This window comes from Panthera uncia, chromosome D1 (genome assembly GCF_023721935.1).
Source record: "Panthera uncia isolate 11264 chromosome D1, Puncia_PCG_1.0, whole genome shotgun sequence".
In the NCBI taxonomy this organism is placed as follows: Eukaryota; Metazoa; Chordata; class Mammalia; order Carnivora; family Felidae; genus Panthera; species Panthera uncia.
Window position 1 is genome coordinate 27,889,848 of NC_064808.1, and position 14,800 is coordinate 27,904,647.

Here is a 14,800-nt window from a genome sequence, read left to right on the forward strand (position 1 = left end):
ATCTATTGTCCTAGAAAAACAATACTATAGGATTGGGACATTAATACTAGATGGCTAGGATGGCAAGGCATATTTGTTGTCTGATCTCAGAAGCTAAGCAGGGTCAGGCTGGGTTAGTACTTGGATGGAAAAGGCATGTTTGTTGGCTTTAGTCCCAACACCTTCCCCCACTGTGTACCTTCTGACTGGTTGGTATACAGTTGCAAAGAAGTGAAAGCTTCACAAGGAAGAGCCTAAGCATTTGGTATTTAATAAACATTGCTTAAGATGCCTGTTGAAAACATAAAAATGGTAGTCTTAACTACATTTGGGAGATTTGATCTTAAAAACTGAATTTCACTTTGCAGAGAACTGGGTAAACTGTTCAGGAAACTAGGAACAAAGAAAGCCCATCAGACACCATTGATACCAGCAGGTGGGGCAGCTGATAAACACAGTAGCTAATAATTAGTGAGTGCTAACTGGGTGCCAGGAGCCTTATGTATTGTTTCATTTGGTTCTCCGAAGTATTTCTGTAAGGTATTTATTAGTCTCACTTATATAGAAGAGTTTTAAATAACCTGCCTAAGGTACTTAACCTAGTAAGTGGCAGAGCTACATTTTGAACTCAGGACTCTTGTTCTGTAGACTGTATCTTTTAACCACTGTGCTGAGACAGCCCATCAGAAATTCCTCTTCAGGCTGGATGGAGGTATTAAGTACTTGCGGAGCTTATCTTGCAATAACTATGAGAATGAGCAAGTCAAGTCTTAGATTAAGCTCTAAACCTATTCAGCAAGCAGATGCTCAATAAGCATCCCCCATCATTACTCCAACCTGGAGCTATAGCCTATTGGAACTTCTGTGAAATTCCTCTTTGGTGATAATTGGCTAATGAACCCAACGTGGCACATTTTTAAGTAGGGAAGAACAATAACAGTCCCCATGAATGATGCAGATAGAAGAGTAATAAGTGAGCATTTAAATGGGGAGAAAAAGAAGCAGAACTGCCCGGAAATAGTACCCACTGAAATAATCAGTGTGTTAACTGTTTCATGCCTGGTCCTTACAAATGTTAATCCTTTGTCAGGCATCTAGCATTTGGGAGTACCACCATCAGGACTCCAGGTAGACAAACGTGGGCAAGAAGTTGTGCCAAGGAGAATGTCCATGAAAATAGAATGTTTGTGAAACTGTTTCTGAGTTTGGCTTTCAGAGATACTCGTAACTGGCAGTTGAGACTCCCATTTTTTGAAATTAAAATTAATCATGTTTTCTCTGCCTTGTGTTATCAAAAGCTCTTCTACTTGATGGCCTCCTAGAGGATTCAGTGCTTCACTTTCTGACATACATATCTTTGTTTATAGCTTTTGTTGGTGTTATAGGGAGCATAAACTCCAATAATTATTGATGATGTTTCTAATTTTGCTTTTGCATGAATCATACTAATACTGGGTTTTATGAAGTTCTTTTAGAACTATATAATTATTTCATTTCCCAATATTCTCCCTAGTAGCTTGTATGCGCAGCATCTTACGATAGCTATGTTTTGGTTATATAAGTCATGATTAAGCAGAATATGCATTAGCCACATAATGGTATATAGTAATTTGACTTGATCCTGCTTAACTGGAAGATAGTAACATAAAAAACAATTTTTTGGCATTAATTGTTAGAGTGAAATGACATGTGACATGAAATGTACATTCATCATATGGGCTTTTTTCCAGGGTAGGGAAATTAAACATTTTTATATTTCACATTTATCATTCCAGGAGACCCAAAACAAAATCTTGAAAATATATGTGGAAAATTACATACTCTTAAGATTAAAGTGTTAACTGATGTATTACCCCATTTACTTTTGCCAAAAAGAAATAAGGCTTTATCTGACTGCTTTCATAAAATGTGTGTACCTCTCCTTTTCCTTTATAATTCAGGAAAAGGAAAAATTGATGTCAAAAAAGGATTCCTAAAACTTTGTCCCTTTCCTTGCCTTTATGATTTTTGTTTGTTTCTTTAATAACTACTGTTTTCATTTATAGTCATTTTAGAAAGCTTACTGAGGTTTGAGTAGTAGCAGGCCAGTGCATACCCTACCTTTGTTGCCTGTAGATTATAAAATATCCCGCCAAAAAGGGTTAATTAACAATGAATCTATTATTAGGGTTTTCTGTTTCTTGAAACTTTTGAAAGGCCAGACATACAAATATTCTTCAGTTGGAACTTTTTCTTAATTAGATATTTTTTGCTGAAATAAATGAGTTTGATTGCTATTTAGTAAATGTGTTATTTGATATTGTGGACTCTTGCATCAGATTTCACTTGAATCCAGAAAAGTAACACCTGTGGGTTGGTTCACAAAGCCTCTTTTGTTAAATGGACACCCGCGGGCCATGAGGCAATTACATTTGTTGCTTGTACTATAAAGGAGGCACTTAACTAGACCTCAGTAAGTATAGCTAAGAACTAGAGGCTTGATTCTTTTGTCCAGCCCTGAGATTAGGTTTTATCATACATCAGGAAGTAAACCTCTGACGTAGAAAGGAAAAACAAGAATGTTCTAAGGGTTCTTTCAATGCTTTAAAAGTTAGCCCTGGGAAAATTCAGATTAGAGCCCAAGTAAAAATTTCTATGTGGTATTATTCATTGTAAACATGTTCATATATTCTTACTCAGCTTCACAAATTCATTCAAGTTGGTATGGCAGATTTACAAAGGTATGAACAGGAAAAGTAATTAACCACTTACAGTTTTGGTTATGAGAAGTAACGAACAAAGGCATGGATGGAATTAGGGATTTCCATTTTTGGTAATTTGTAAACATTTATTATAAATGAGTTTATTGGCGTCCTTACTACTTTAGTTGCAAAGTTATAATAGCTCTTTTTAAAATACATTTTAAACTACCATTTTATCTATTAATATTTTATTATAATATTGCTATAGGATTTTTTTCTCTTAACTGGTTTGAATATCCAATCCCACAGATAATAACTGTGTTTTGGGTTAGAAAATTTTTGTTCTGTTTCTTGCCTCAGTCTATACCAGAAAGGTCAAGTTTTAAGTTTTGGACCCATACCAAAAATGTGTTGTACTTTATGTTTATTTAAATAAATGAGTTCTTAGCTAGGCTAATATTTTAGTTATCCAGAGATCTGGTAACAGTAGTGTGAATTGCAATCATTTATTTGTACTATAGAAAGAAACAGAACCTTCTATATAGATTGGAAGTTCAGTCCCTCTACACTATCAAAGGCAAAAAAAAAAAATAATTGAACAAAGCTCATCCTAACCTGCATTGTGATGGACAGTGTTCTCTTTTCAAAAAGTACAAGTATCACTGAAGGGACGAGGCATATTAAGATACATATATGTGTGTGTGTATATATGTATATGCACACAGACGGCCCCTGATTTATTATGGTTTGACTTAAGTTTTATTTTTACTTTATTGTGCTACAAAAGCGATACATATTCAGTAGAAACTGAACTTCAAATTTTGAATTTCGATATTTTCCTGGGCTGATGTGCAGTAGGATACTGTCATGGTGCTGGGAAGCAGCAGGTGACCCACAGCTTCCAGTCAGCCTCACAAATCAAGAGGGTAAAGTGACCATTTGCAACCAACCATCCTGTACCATACAGCCATTCTCTTTTTCACTTTCAGTGCAGCATTCAATAAATTACTTGAGATATGTCACCCTTGATTATAAAATAGGCTTGTGTTAGGTGATTTTTGCTCAAGTGTAGGCTAATATGTGTTGTGTGTTTAAACTAGGGTAGGCTAAGCTATGGCATCCAGTAGGTTAGGTGTATTAAATGCCTTTTCGACTTAGAATACAGGTGATCCTTGAACAGACAACATGGGTTTGAACTGCATGGGTCCATGTACACGTAGATTTTTTTATACTATGGTACTATAAATGTATTTCTCATCCTTAGTTTTCTGAACATTTTCTTTTCTCTACCTTATTTTATTGTAAGAACACAATGTATAATACATATATAAAATATGTGTTAATCGACTGTTTATGTCATCAAGGCTTCCCGTCAACAACAAAACTATTAGTAGTTAAGTTTTGGGGGAGGTCAAAGGGAATACATGAATTTTCGACTAGTGGGAGGGGGGTCGGCACCCTAGTCCCTATTGTTCAAGGGTCAACTGTATTTTCAACTTATGATGGGTTTTTTTGGACATAACTTCATGGTAAGTTGAGGAAGATTTATATACATTTTTTTAATTAAGCAATATATACTGCTCATAAACATGTAAATTTTGAAATATGTAAGTTTTGTGGGGTTCTTTAAACATTTATACATATTGCCTTGCAACTTTTTTCACTGTCTTCATGTAAATCTATTTTTTTTTTTTTTAACCAGCTGTCTATTATATAAATAAGTCATATTTTACTTAACCTCTACCTACTGAGGAACATTTCTACTTTTGCCAATTTTGAGATACAAGCAATACCATGTTGAGCTTCCTTATTTGTACATGCTGAGTTTGGCAAATCTTTTCTAGAGATTTTGAAGGGAAAGGGTAAAATAGAAACATACAGGGGATGCAACTGAAAGGGATGCAAGGTGGAGAGAGATGCCACTTTACTTACATGAGAACTTTTAGTTCTTACCAAAAGTATTCTCTTCATATTACTATGAAGTATGCTAAGAAAAATTATACAGACTTTTAAAATTAGATAATTTGAACGTTTGTTTCTGGCAACGATGAAGTGATCCTGAATTTGCTCTCCTGTCATAAATAACTAGAAAATCGGACAAAATATGTGGAACACCTGTTCTCAGAGAATGCAGAAGCAGGAAGTACAGGACAGATTCTTAAGAGAGGACAAACAAATAAAGCAAACCCTTTACTTGTCCCTACATTCTCCTGTAAGGCAGGAGGTACCTTTCAGAAGGTACTGAAGTAAAATTTGAGCCAAAGGTAGTGGTTTTGCTGAGCTGAAGAGAGAGAATGGAATAGAGGGAAGTTTAAGTAGTTGGGACTTATGGATAAAACTGTCTGGGACAGCAGAGCTACCGAATGATCAACATAAATCTCCATAGATGTTCTCTTGGCTTTTGCTGAATACTAAATTGTACCCATTTATGGTAAAACCTAGAAACTGAGCAAAGAAGGAGTGGGGAGCCGAGCAATTCCCAGAGCTCACACAGGGCTGAGAGTAACTGGAGTTCTGACCAGCCAGAACAGATAGATGTCACTGAATACTCAGCATATTCAATAGAGATCCCAGAATATCCTGCCTTAGTAGTAGGCCTAACGTAGCCCTTAGAGTACACTGTGAGATAGACCCAACCTAACAAGCTTAAAAATGAGGATTTAGGGGCGCCTGGGTGGCTCAGTCAGTTAAGCGTCCGACTTCGGCTCAGGTCGTGATCTCGTGGCCTGTGAGTTCGAGCCCCGCGTCGGGCTCTGTGCTGACAGCTCAGAGCCTGGAGCCTATTTCAGATTCTGTGTCTCCCTCTCTCTGACCCTCCCCCGTTCATGCTCTGTCTCCGTCTGTCTCAAAAATAAATAAACATTAAAAAAAAAAATTAAAAAACTGAGGCTTGAAAGGAATAAGCTGATCCACAGCTAACTTAACTGCCTCCCCTAAAACAAGCAGACCTTCTCAACATTCAGCACGCTCTAAAGAAACACAACAAAATCCACTCAACAAATGAATGTCCAGCTTAATCACAAATTACTGGATATGTGAAGAAGTATGAAAGTGTAACCAGTAACCAGAAGAAAAATCAATTAAATCCAGAAAAGGCAGAAGTAATGGAATTAATAGACATGTGCTTTAAAACACTAATTCTAAATATTTTCAAGGATCTCGAGGATGAACATAATGAGGAAAGAAACTGTAAATATAAAAAAGAACCAAATGAAATTTCTAGAGCTTAGAAAACATTGTATAGTCTTTGTAATAGATTAGACTGCAAAGGAGAAAAGATCCTAGTCTATGAGAAAATATTTGCAATACCTGTCAAAGGACTTATACTCAAGGTAAAAAAGGGATTCTTAAAATGAGTAAGAAAACCCATTTTAAAAACTGAGTAAAATATTTTAATAGATATTTCACAAAAGATATGCTAATAAGCACAGGAAAAAATGCCCATCAGAGAAATGCAAATGAAAACCACAATGTGATACCAATAACCTACTAGAATGGAAAAAGATTTTTTATAAGTTTATTTTTGAGAGTGAGGGAGTGCACACACACACACATGCATCAGTTGGGGAGGGGCAGAGGGAGAGAATCCCAACCCAACTCCATGCTGACAGCAGAGAACCTGATGTGGGGCTCGAGCCCACGAAACGTGAGATAATGACCTGAGCTGAAATAAACAGTTGGATGCTTAATCAACTGAGCACCCCAAGGTGCCCCTAGTATGGCAAAAAAAAAATTTTAAAGGAATATACCAAGGTGTGGAGCAACCAGAATATTCATACATTGCTGTAGGAGTGTAAAATGATTTAATTACTTTGGAAAAGTTTAAGGTTAAGCATACACTTATGGCCCATAAATTCTACCCCTTGGTATTTACTGAAAAGAAATGGATTTACACAATGTTTATAGTGCTTTATTTGTAACAGGCCCAAACTTCAAAGAAAAATGTCCATCAGTAGATTTATGGGCAAACATTGTGACTTACAATAGAATTCTACTTAGAGGTAAAAAGGAATGAATGACTGATACATACAAGATAGATTAATCATAAAAAATTGCTGAACAAAAGCCAGATACAAAATAGTATGTACGTACAATCTTGTTTATACGAAATTTAGGACCAGTAAAACTAGTTTCTAGTCATGGATCTCATTAGTTGCCTGGTACTGGGATGGGAACTTTTACATCTTGATTGTGATTAAGTTATGTAGGTGTGCACACCTTCCAAAACTAGTGTCAAACTTGAAATGAGTGCCCTTTACTCATGTATATAAGTATATATATATACTTTTATATATATATATAATACGTATATACATATGTATATTTTATATATATATAATACGTATATACATATACATATGTATATGCGTGCATATACATATGTATATACGTATACATATGTATCTATATATACATTTATATAAGATGTATATAAGTATACATCTATAAAATTGATTTTTAAAGTGTACATCGCACTCTATACCAAAAATAAGTGGAGTAATTTCAACATCATGAATTTTTTTACTGGAGACTAAGTAATTGACAGGTCAGCAAAGGTGACTGCTTTGATTTTAAGAGATCCACACTTAGAGGTTTTCCTGTTTATGGAGAAGCTCGTATTAAAGAGCTCATAAGTGATGAGGTTGTTTCCTTGATTTGTATACTTTATATCAAGCATTGATGTCTGTGAGATGTAGAGGATATTCCTTTACTGTAAGTGGATGCATGGGAATTAGAATGTATAGGCTTCAGATAAATGGGATTAGCATGTCCCATATTTGAACCTACTTCTATTAACTATCAATAACAGTACTTCACAGGTTGTTTTAAGGATCTAATGAGTTTTTTTTTTTTTTTTAATTAAATAAACCAGAAAGCCATGTATTACATACTGGCTTGCTTTACTCTCCCCTCCCTTTTGTTCCACTCCTTGTGATCAAGGACTAGGTAAAGATAGCCTGGGTCACAGTCTTCCATAGGCTTCTGGTAATATGTTCTGGGTTCTCTTAGCATATTCCTTTCTGTATTTGTTAAGTTATACCAGAGGTAACACTTCATCACTGTATTTAGCTAACTTGAAAGAAGCTTAGGTCATACAAAAGTGATTGTGCTTTACAAGAATTTCTACTCACTAATATTACCACCAAATATCGGAATTCCAGTTTTGGCTTAGTTGTTGCAAAAAATAAAGATCATGGCATAAATACTGTCTATTTGCTTGTTTGATCATAAGATAGTAGACTTAACAAAAAACCCAAGCAGGTTAGTAACATGTTGTAATCCAGGGCCCCAAGCAAGGCAGGCTTTTTAATCAGTGCTCTAAACAATCAAGAGTATTTGATATGGGCAGGCAAGGTTGGGGAAGACTTCATGGATAAATGGAATATATATTGGGTCCTGGTTTATTATGTTTTTTAGAACTCAGAAACAAACACATATTAAAAACTATGGAAATTTAAACATAAATGATGTCTGTATTATAGCTCCTCCCAGAGTGGTACTTTGAGACTATGTTAATGACACATGGCTTTTCCAAATATACTATTTTGTTCCTTTTTCATTTATGACCTGAGATGGATTCATTACTCTACTTGAGCAGTATTAAGCTTCACTGCCATAAATCCACTTATTTTATAGGTAGGAACGAGTCTTGCTTTTGACTCTAGAACCTATAACTAGTTCCACTAATAAAAATGAGTGATCTTATAGTATCTGATATTCTTTCAAGAAACTTGTTCTTTCTCTACAAGTAGATTTAACATTGAAATCTGTCTACATGAAAATAATTAACTTGATTTGTTTCGGGCAAATATTTCTGCATGAGACATTCCAAAATTATATTCCTGATGTAAAGTGAAATTCAGATTTTATATACTTGTATACATTCATTTTTCCAAAAGGTAACATGGGTGTTTGGGGGAAAGAAATGAAAAATAGGCAGATCACACAGGATTTTTAGGAAAGTGAACACACTCTGTGATATTATAATGATGAATACATGTGCTACATTGGCCAAACCCGTAGAATGTACAACACCAAGAGTAAACCTTAAGTTAAGTCTGGACATTGAGTGATTATGATGTTGATGTGGGTTCAGCAAGTGTAACAAATCTACTGTGATCAGGGATGTCAATGGGGGAGGTTATGTATGTGTGGGGGCAGGGGATAGGTCGTAAATCTCTGTACCTTCCTCTCAGTTGTGCTGTGAACATGTAACTGCCCTAAAAAAATCTTTAAAAAACAGTAATTTGTAACATTTTTAAATATTGCAGTCATTTCTTATTAAATCCAATAGGAGTATTTTTCTTCATATAAGGTCCCTAAGTAATAAATAGCCAGTCAAAAGAAAAGTGAAAAGAAATTTCTTCTCAGTAGGTCATTTTGGTCTGGTCAATAATTCAACTTTTCTGAGTAACAAACTGTAAAATAATTTGTAAAATGCAACTTTAAAGATAATTGCTGCCGAGTAATTTTTAAATATGGTATATTTCATATCACAGAGGGCATTTTTTTTAAGTAAGGTGTTCTAAATATTCTTATGGTTGACAGAGTAAAAATTTAAACTTAACGTTATTTACCAGTTAATACCCAGGACATATAGGAGATAGGGTCTTTCATTTAGTAGAAGGTCACCATCATTAATTTACAACTGATGATTTTATAATAGGTCCTTCTAGTTCTTGATGGTCATTATTGAAGTATAATGCATTGAAGATATGGCCTGTACAAAAGCAGAACAGGGATTTTAATTAGAATTCTGACAAGCCCACTCCAATAAAATGATGAGATTATTTGTAATTGATGTCACAATCAATTACCATTTAGTTCATCATGAGCATTCTAATAGGTCTGGCCTTGGTATTGGCCCCAGGATGTTGCTGAGTGAGTGGCTGCCCTGCTTATGCTGTTATAGAGACAGGAGGGCACATTTTCAGTCAGCATCCTAATGACCTCTTTTGAAGTCTATTAAATTAATGACCCTGTCACACTGTTTTGATCTCTTATAACCTCAGTTTGGGGTTTGTGTAACAAATTAATGTTTGGGAACCATGTGGCAAAAAAGATCTTTTAAAATGTTGAAACCTTCACATTACTTACTAATATTCAGTAGAAGATATTGTGCAAGAGATAAAAGCAAAAATACAAATCACACGGTTTGTGTGTATTTTATAAATGAGAACTTTAAAACATTTCTCCATACTACCAAAAAGACGCACTTCTTATAGTACCCAAATTTATTTTTCTTTTTGAAAAGGGGCTGCTTTCTTCTCTAATTCTAGGTGCCAACAGGTCATGTGTGGTTAGAAGGTGATAATCTACAGAATTCTACAGATTCCAGGTATTATGGACCTATTCCATATGGACTAATAAGAGGACGTATCTTTTTCAAGGTATTATTTTCTGCTTAAAATTTAGGCTTTCTTCTCTGAGCTGGAAAAAAAAAATTCTTTCAAAATGAACTTTGAATATTCAGCTATCAGTGGACTTAACTGTAGCAGTGACTACATTTAGGAACCTACTGGCCTTCAGAGCTATAAACATTACCCTTTCCCCCACTGAGATAGGTAATTAAGAGTAATTTTTTGTTTGTATAATAAAAATTCAAACTACTTTAGTTATAAGAAGCCTTTCATTTAAATCTCCAAAATGTAATTCTTTCTCATATAACTTTTACAACTATATGTTTACCTTGGGCATAAATTAATATACATTTGCAGAAGAACAGTGTCAACTCAAACAAACTACCTGTTAAGCAGGGATATCCCAGTTAAGTACACCGAGCAATGGTCTTACCATGGTTGTAAATGTATGACTCAGGAAAGATTATTATTTTCACTGGCAGTGAGAAGAAGAACACATGAATACTTGGGGTTGTTGGATAATTTGCAGGATTCTTTGCACTTATGCAGATGTTATATTCAAATACTTAGGTTCAGGGTTCACTTTATTTGAGGGTAGTAAAACAAAACACAGACACACATATTCATACATCTAAATTCACGCACTATACACAGGTAACTGATATAACACATCAATGTTCCAAACTTTAGAGTTTAAATACATGTACACATACAAGTTTACTTTCTAAAGTCTTATTTTGATATAATTTGTTCTTGACTAAAGAATAAGGAGAACGTATTTCATATATGGCACAGAGAAAATAGATGGATAAAAACAGGGAGTATGATGATGATATAACATCATTTCATTAATTGTCTTCAATCACATTTTGATTTTACAGATTTGGCCTCTGAGTGATTTTGGATTTCTGCGTGACAGCCCTAATGGCCACAGATTTTCTGATGATTAGCAAGCATTTATTCTTTTGATTTCATTATTCTCTCCTATTCAAGTGAATTTATCATTGCCACTGAAACCATGTACTTACTAATAAACTATTTGCTATTTAGTTTTAGTCGTTTTTGTTAAATGTAAAGAATAAGCAACACACACTGCAAGCTATATTAGTTCAAAATATATGGATAAAAATGTAATCCAAAGTAAGTCCTCTAAATTTTATGATAAATATAAAAATATTTTTAGGGAAAAAACCTGGGTGACAACCTCACTTTTGAACTTTTGGTTTTATAGCTATGATGAAAGTAATCTCTTGAATATGCCTTATACTTTAGCTACATTTACAAGTCAGAGTAGTAACTAGTCTTGTAAGTCCAAACTAATAATAAATACCAGGAGTTCAACCTAATAAAAAACTGCTAAGTCACATGCTTGGTTCACTCATTTGAAATTAGGTAATGAAGTTTCAGTGATCCCATAAAGGATTTCTCAGATTTTTTAAAAATGAGTTCTGACTTATACTGTACATAGATTATCAAATGCAAAGAAAAATAAAATCTTTAGAGAGTATTATAATCAATAATAACATTATAAAAGTCCATTTGGTCATACCAGCAATGTAGTGGTTCTCTATTCATAAATGGAGACATTAATACTCTTAGACTTTGAAATAAAAAGGAAAGCAATGCATCTGTTTCAAATTAATATTTAAAAAAAAACTGCCACTTCCTAAGTTACATTTAAAGTTGAAGATGGCAGTGTTCAAGCCTTACTCCCTTTAATGTAGCCACACGAAGACTCAGGGAAGATAGTGCCAGGACCGGAGTCAAGTCTTTTGACTCCAAAGCTGTCTTTTCCACAGTTGCCACTTTACCTTCCTGAAGGTAACTTCATGAATATCCATATCCAGTCCTAGTTATGAGACAACTAGGTTCACATGCTATTCACAAAGATTCTAATTTAATTCTAATGGCCTGAGAATTTGAGATACTTGTACAACAGGCTGATAACTTTAGCACAAATAAATTTCATGTTACTTCAGAAACTTAGTAACTATAAAGGAACATGATGATACTGTGACGCTTAACAAGAGGAGACATGCTTATTTGAAGAAAAGGAAAATTCTTATTTTGTACCAAGGAGAAAATGTTCTCCTTGGGAGAACAAAGTTCTCAGATGGGAATTCACAAAATATAATTTATAATTCAAGTTTTTTTTTGTGTGATCTACAAATATAAATTATAAATACATATAAATAACTGAGTTCATTTTCTATTAACCTAGGGTGGCCCTCGCTTGAGTCTTCTATTTTCTCTGCAAATAAAAGAGCTGACAAAAAAAGAATCCTGCTTCTTTTTATCAGCTTTATACATTTACTTGAATGGGTGCTCTTCAACATGTATGAATACAGAGTTAAAGGATCCCATTTAGTGAACAATTTCAGCCATAATGAAGGAGTTCTATTATTAGTGAACATGTATCACAAGAAATCAGGGTAACTTCTTCTGCTTCATCCTTGGAAACACTGTATTTTCCACCACATCGGCAACTCAGAGAAAAAGTGTGATCATCTGTAAAGAAAACAACATGATGCATCAAAGGTTTACAAGTAACTATTTCAACACCTTTTTAAAAATGCAGCTTATGTCACAGAAATTGCAAACCAAAAAAGATTTTCAGTAAGTATAAAATGTATCTAAATGAGAACTTGAAAAGATTTCTTATATAGGGGCAGTGTTTCTAAAAATTACCTACCAAAGAATCTTTTTGTTTTGTTTTATTTTTATTTACTTTGAGAGAGAGGGGGAGAGAGAATCCCAAGCAGGTTCTGCGCTGTCAGCGCAGAGCTCAACTCAGGGCTTGATCTCATGAACTGCAGGATCATGACCTGAGCCAAAATCAAGAGTCGGACACTCAACTGAGTGAGCCAGCCAGGCACCCCAAAGATCTTGAGGGGACAGCAGATGCTCAGGGGTGACCCATGACATTTATTTGAAATCTTCTGTTTTCTGTTTTAAAATATAAATTTTACATTCCTCTCTATTTGTCCAAATTATTACTGTGAAGGAAAGAGAAAAATAGCTCTACATGTTTTACTGTTAAGCCACATGCTTTTTTGCCTGGAGTATATCCTTTTAGAGAAAACTCTGCTAACTTAACTGTTAATCAAGTTTAACATTTTAAATACTCTCTGTTCTAGTATCACACTAATTCTGTGAAGTGAGATGCCCAACAGAGAGCATACAGCACAAGGTTTAGTCTACCAATGGTAGAAATTTCACTAAATCTGTCCTCTTGACAAGTTGAAATGCTTATGTCCTTTAACTGAAAGAATCTCTGATCCACTGGTCATTCCATTTCTTTTTTTTTTTATTTTTTTTTTTTCAACGTTTTTTATTTATTTTTGGGACAGAGAGAGACAGAGCATGAACGGGGGAGGGGCAGAGAGAGAGAGGGAGACACAGAATCGGAAACAGGCTCCAGGCTCCGAGCCATCAGCCCAGAGCCTGACGCGGGGCTCGAACTCACGGACCGCGAGATCGTGACCTGGCTGAAGTCGGACGCTTAACCGACTGCGCCACCCATGCGCCCCTGGTCATTCCATTTCAATGTCACTGAGAAGTGACTGTCAAAGAAAAATAATGATTGATCACCTTATCCTGCTACTGCCATAATTTTTTATTACAAATATATCAAATATCTTCATTCAGTTCTCAAACATTTTTAACACTCAGATCTTATCATATATGCCACTAAAAAAAAAAAAAAAAAATTCGACCGCCTTCTATTTGTTCTCTCATCAAGTTTGGCCTTGGAAAAATTAACAAGCCAACTTTTGGGGTGCTTGGCTGGCTCAGTCGGTACAGCATGTGACTCCTGATCTCAGGGTCATGAGTTCAAGCCCCATTCTGGGCATGGAGCCTACTTAAAAAACAAATAAACAAGCCAATTTTATGTGTTTCTTTTACCAGTAAGGAAAACATGAATTCATTCACACAATCCTTATTTCTCATCACAATGCCTTTTTTCTCCATAAACAAAAATAATTTGATCTTGTATTTTAAAATGCTAACATCCTTTCTGTCTGAGCCAACATATATACTGTATTAGACCATGCTTTCAAAGTGAATTGTTTCATTATTAAATTGTCTAAAACTGTACATATTCTAACCAAGGGTTTTCTTAAGCTAAATCTCCCTCTTGTTTTTTTACCACCTCAGTGAACACTGAGAAACAATCTGAGGTGACAGGCGCTCAGTAAATGATGCAGAGGCCACCATGGGCTACTGTGGAGTTTTGTCATAGAGGATTCCAAATGTTAATGCTCACTAAAAATTCACATCTTGTTACGTTTCTTCTTGTATTATTCTATCACTTAACAAAGTGATATCTTCACAGAAACCATTTTAAATACATTGAAGGCAAAATGACCAAGTTGTGAAACAGACTAACTCTAAGGGGAAAAGGTTAATTTCACTCCCTCAACAGTTCTTTAGGGATGCCTTTTAAGCATAGTAAAATGCACTGTTTCATACTGTCCTTGGGTCAAGAAGATGGTAATGTGGCTATGTCTACCATGTAAGGCTTCATCCACTTTTCTCCTGCTCAGGATCTTCACTTTCCAAGGCTATTCTGAAAATGGCTATGAAGGAATCTTCGATTTCTTATTTGCCCAGTTGATCACACTTGGTATTGAACTGCATCTGTCAAGAATGCTCTTTTCAATTGCAAAGAACAATTCGAAATTGCAAATTCAATGGCAGAATTTACATTACTGGTTTTTAATATTCTTGCAAAAATAACAGCTTCATGCAGCTGTTGGCTGCTCAGTATGTTCTCTT

The 14,800-nt window shown here is 34.9% G+C and overlaps 2 protein-coding genes across 8 annotated transcripts in view; one reads left to right on the forward strand and one right to left on the reverse strand.

Annotated features, from left to right (window-relative positions):
- The window catches only part of IMMP1L (inner mitochondrial membrane peptidase subunit 1), an 82,025-nt gene extending 70,955 nt beyond the window's left edge, over window positions 1-11,070 (forward strand). For all 6 annotated transcript variants that reach the window (XM_049648839.1, XM_049648826.1, XM_049648832.1 and 3 more), the window contains 2 exons: window positions 9,941-10,051; window positions 10,903-11,070. In XM_049648839.1, coding sequence (XP_049504796.1) covers window positions 9,941-10,051; window positions 10,903-10,971 — 180 coding nt within the window. In that variant the 3' untranslated portion in view covers window positions 10,972-11,070. The remainder of the gene's footprint in view (window positions 1-9,940; window positions 10,052-10,902) is intronic.
- A 93-nt stretch (window positions 11,071-11,163) lies between these two features.
- Window positions 11,164-14,800, reverse strand: part of DNAJC24 (DnaJ heat shock protein family (Hsp40) member C24) — a 55,843-nt gene continuing 52,206 nt past the window's right edge. For both annotated transcript variants that reach the window (XM_049648861.1, XM_049648862.1), the window contains one exon: window positions 11,164-12,529. In XM_049648861.1, coding sequence (XP_049504818.1) covers window positions 12,399-12,529 — 131 coding nt within the window. In that variant the 3' untranslated portion in view covers window positions 11,164-12,398. The remainder of the gene's footprint in view (window positions 12,530-14,800) is intronic.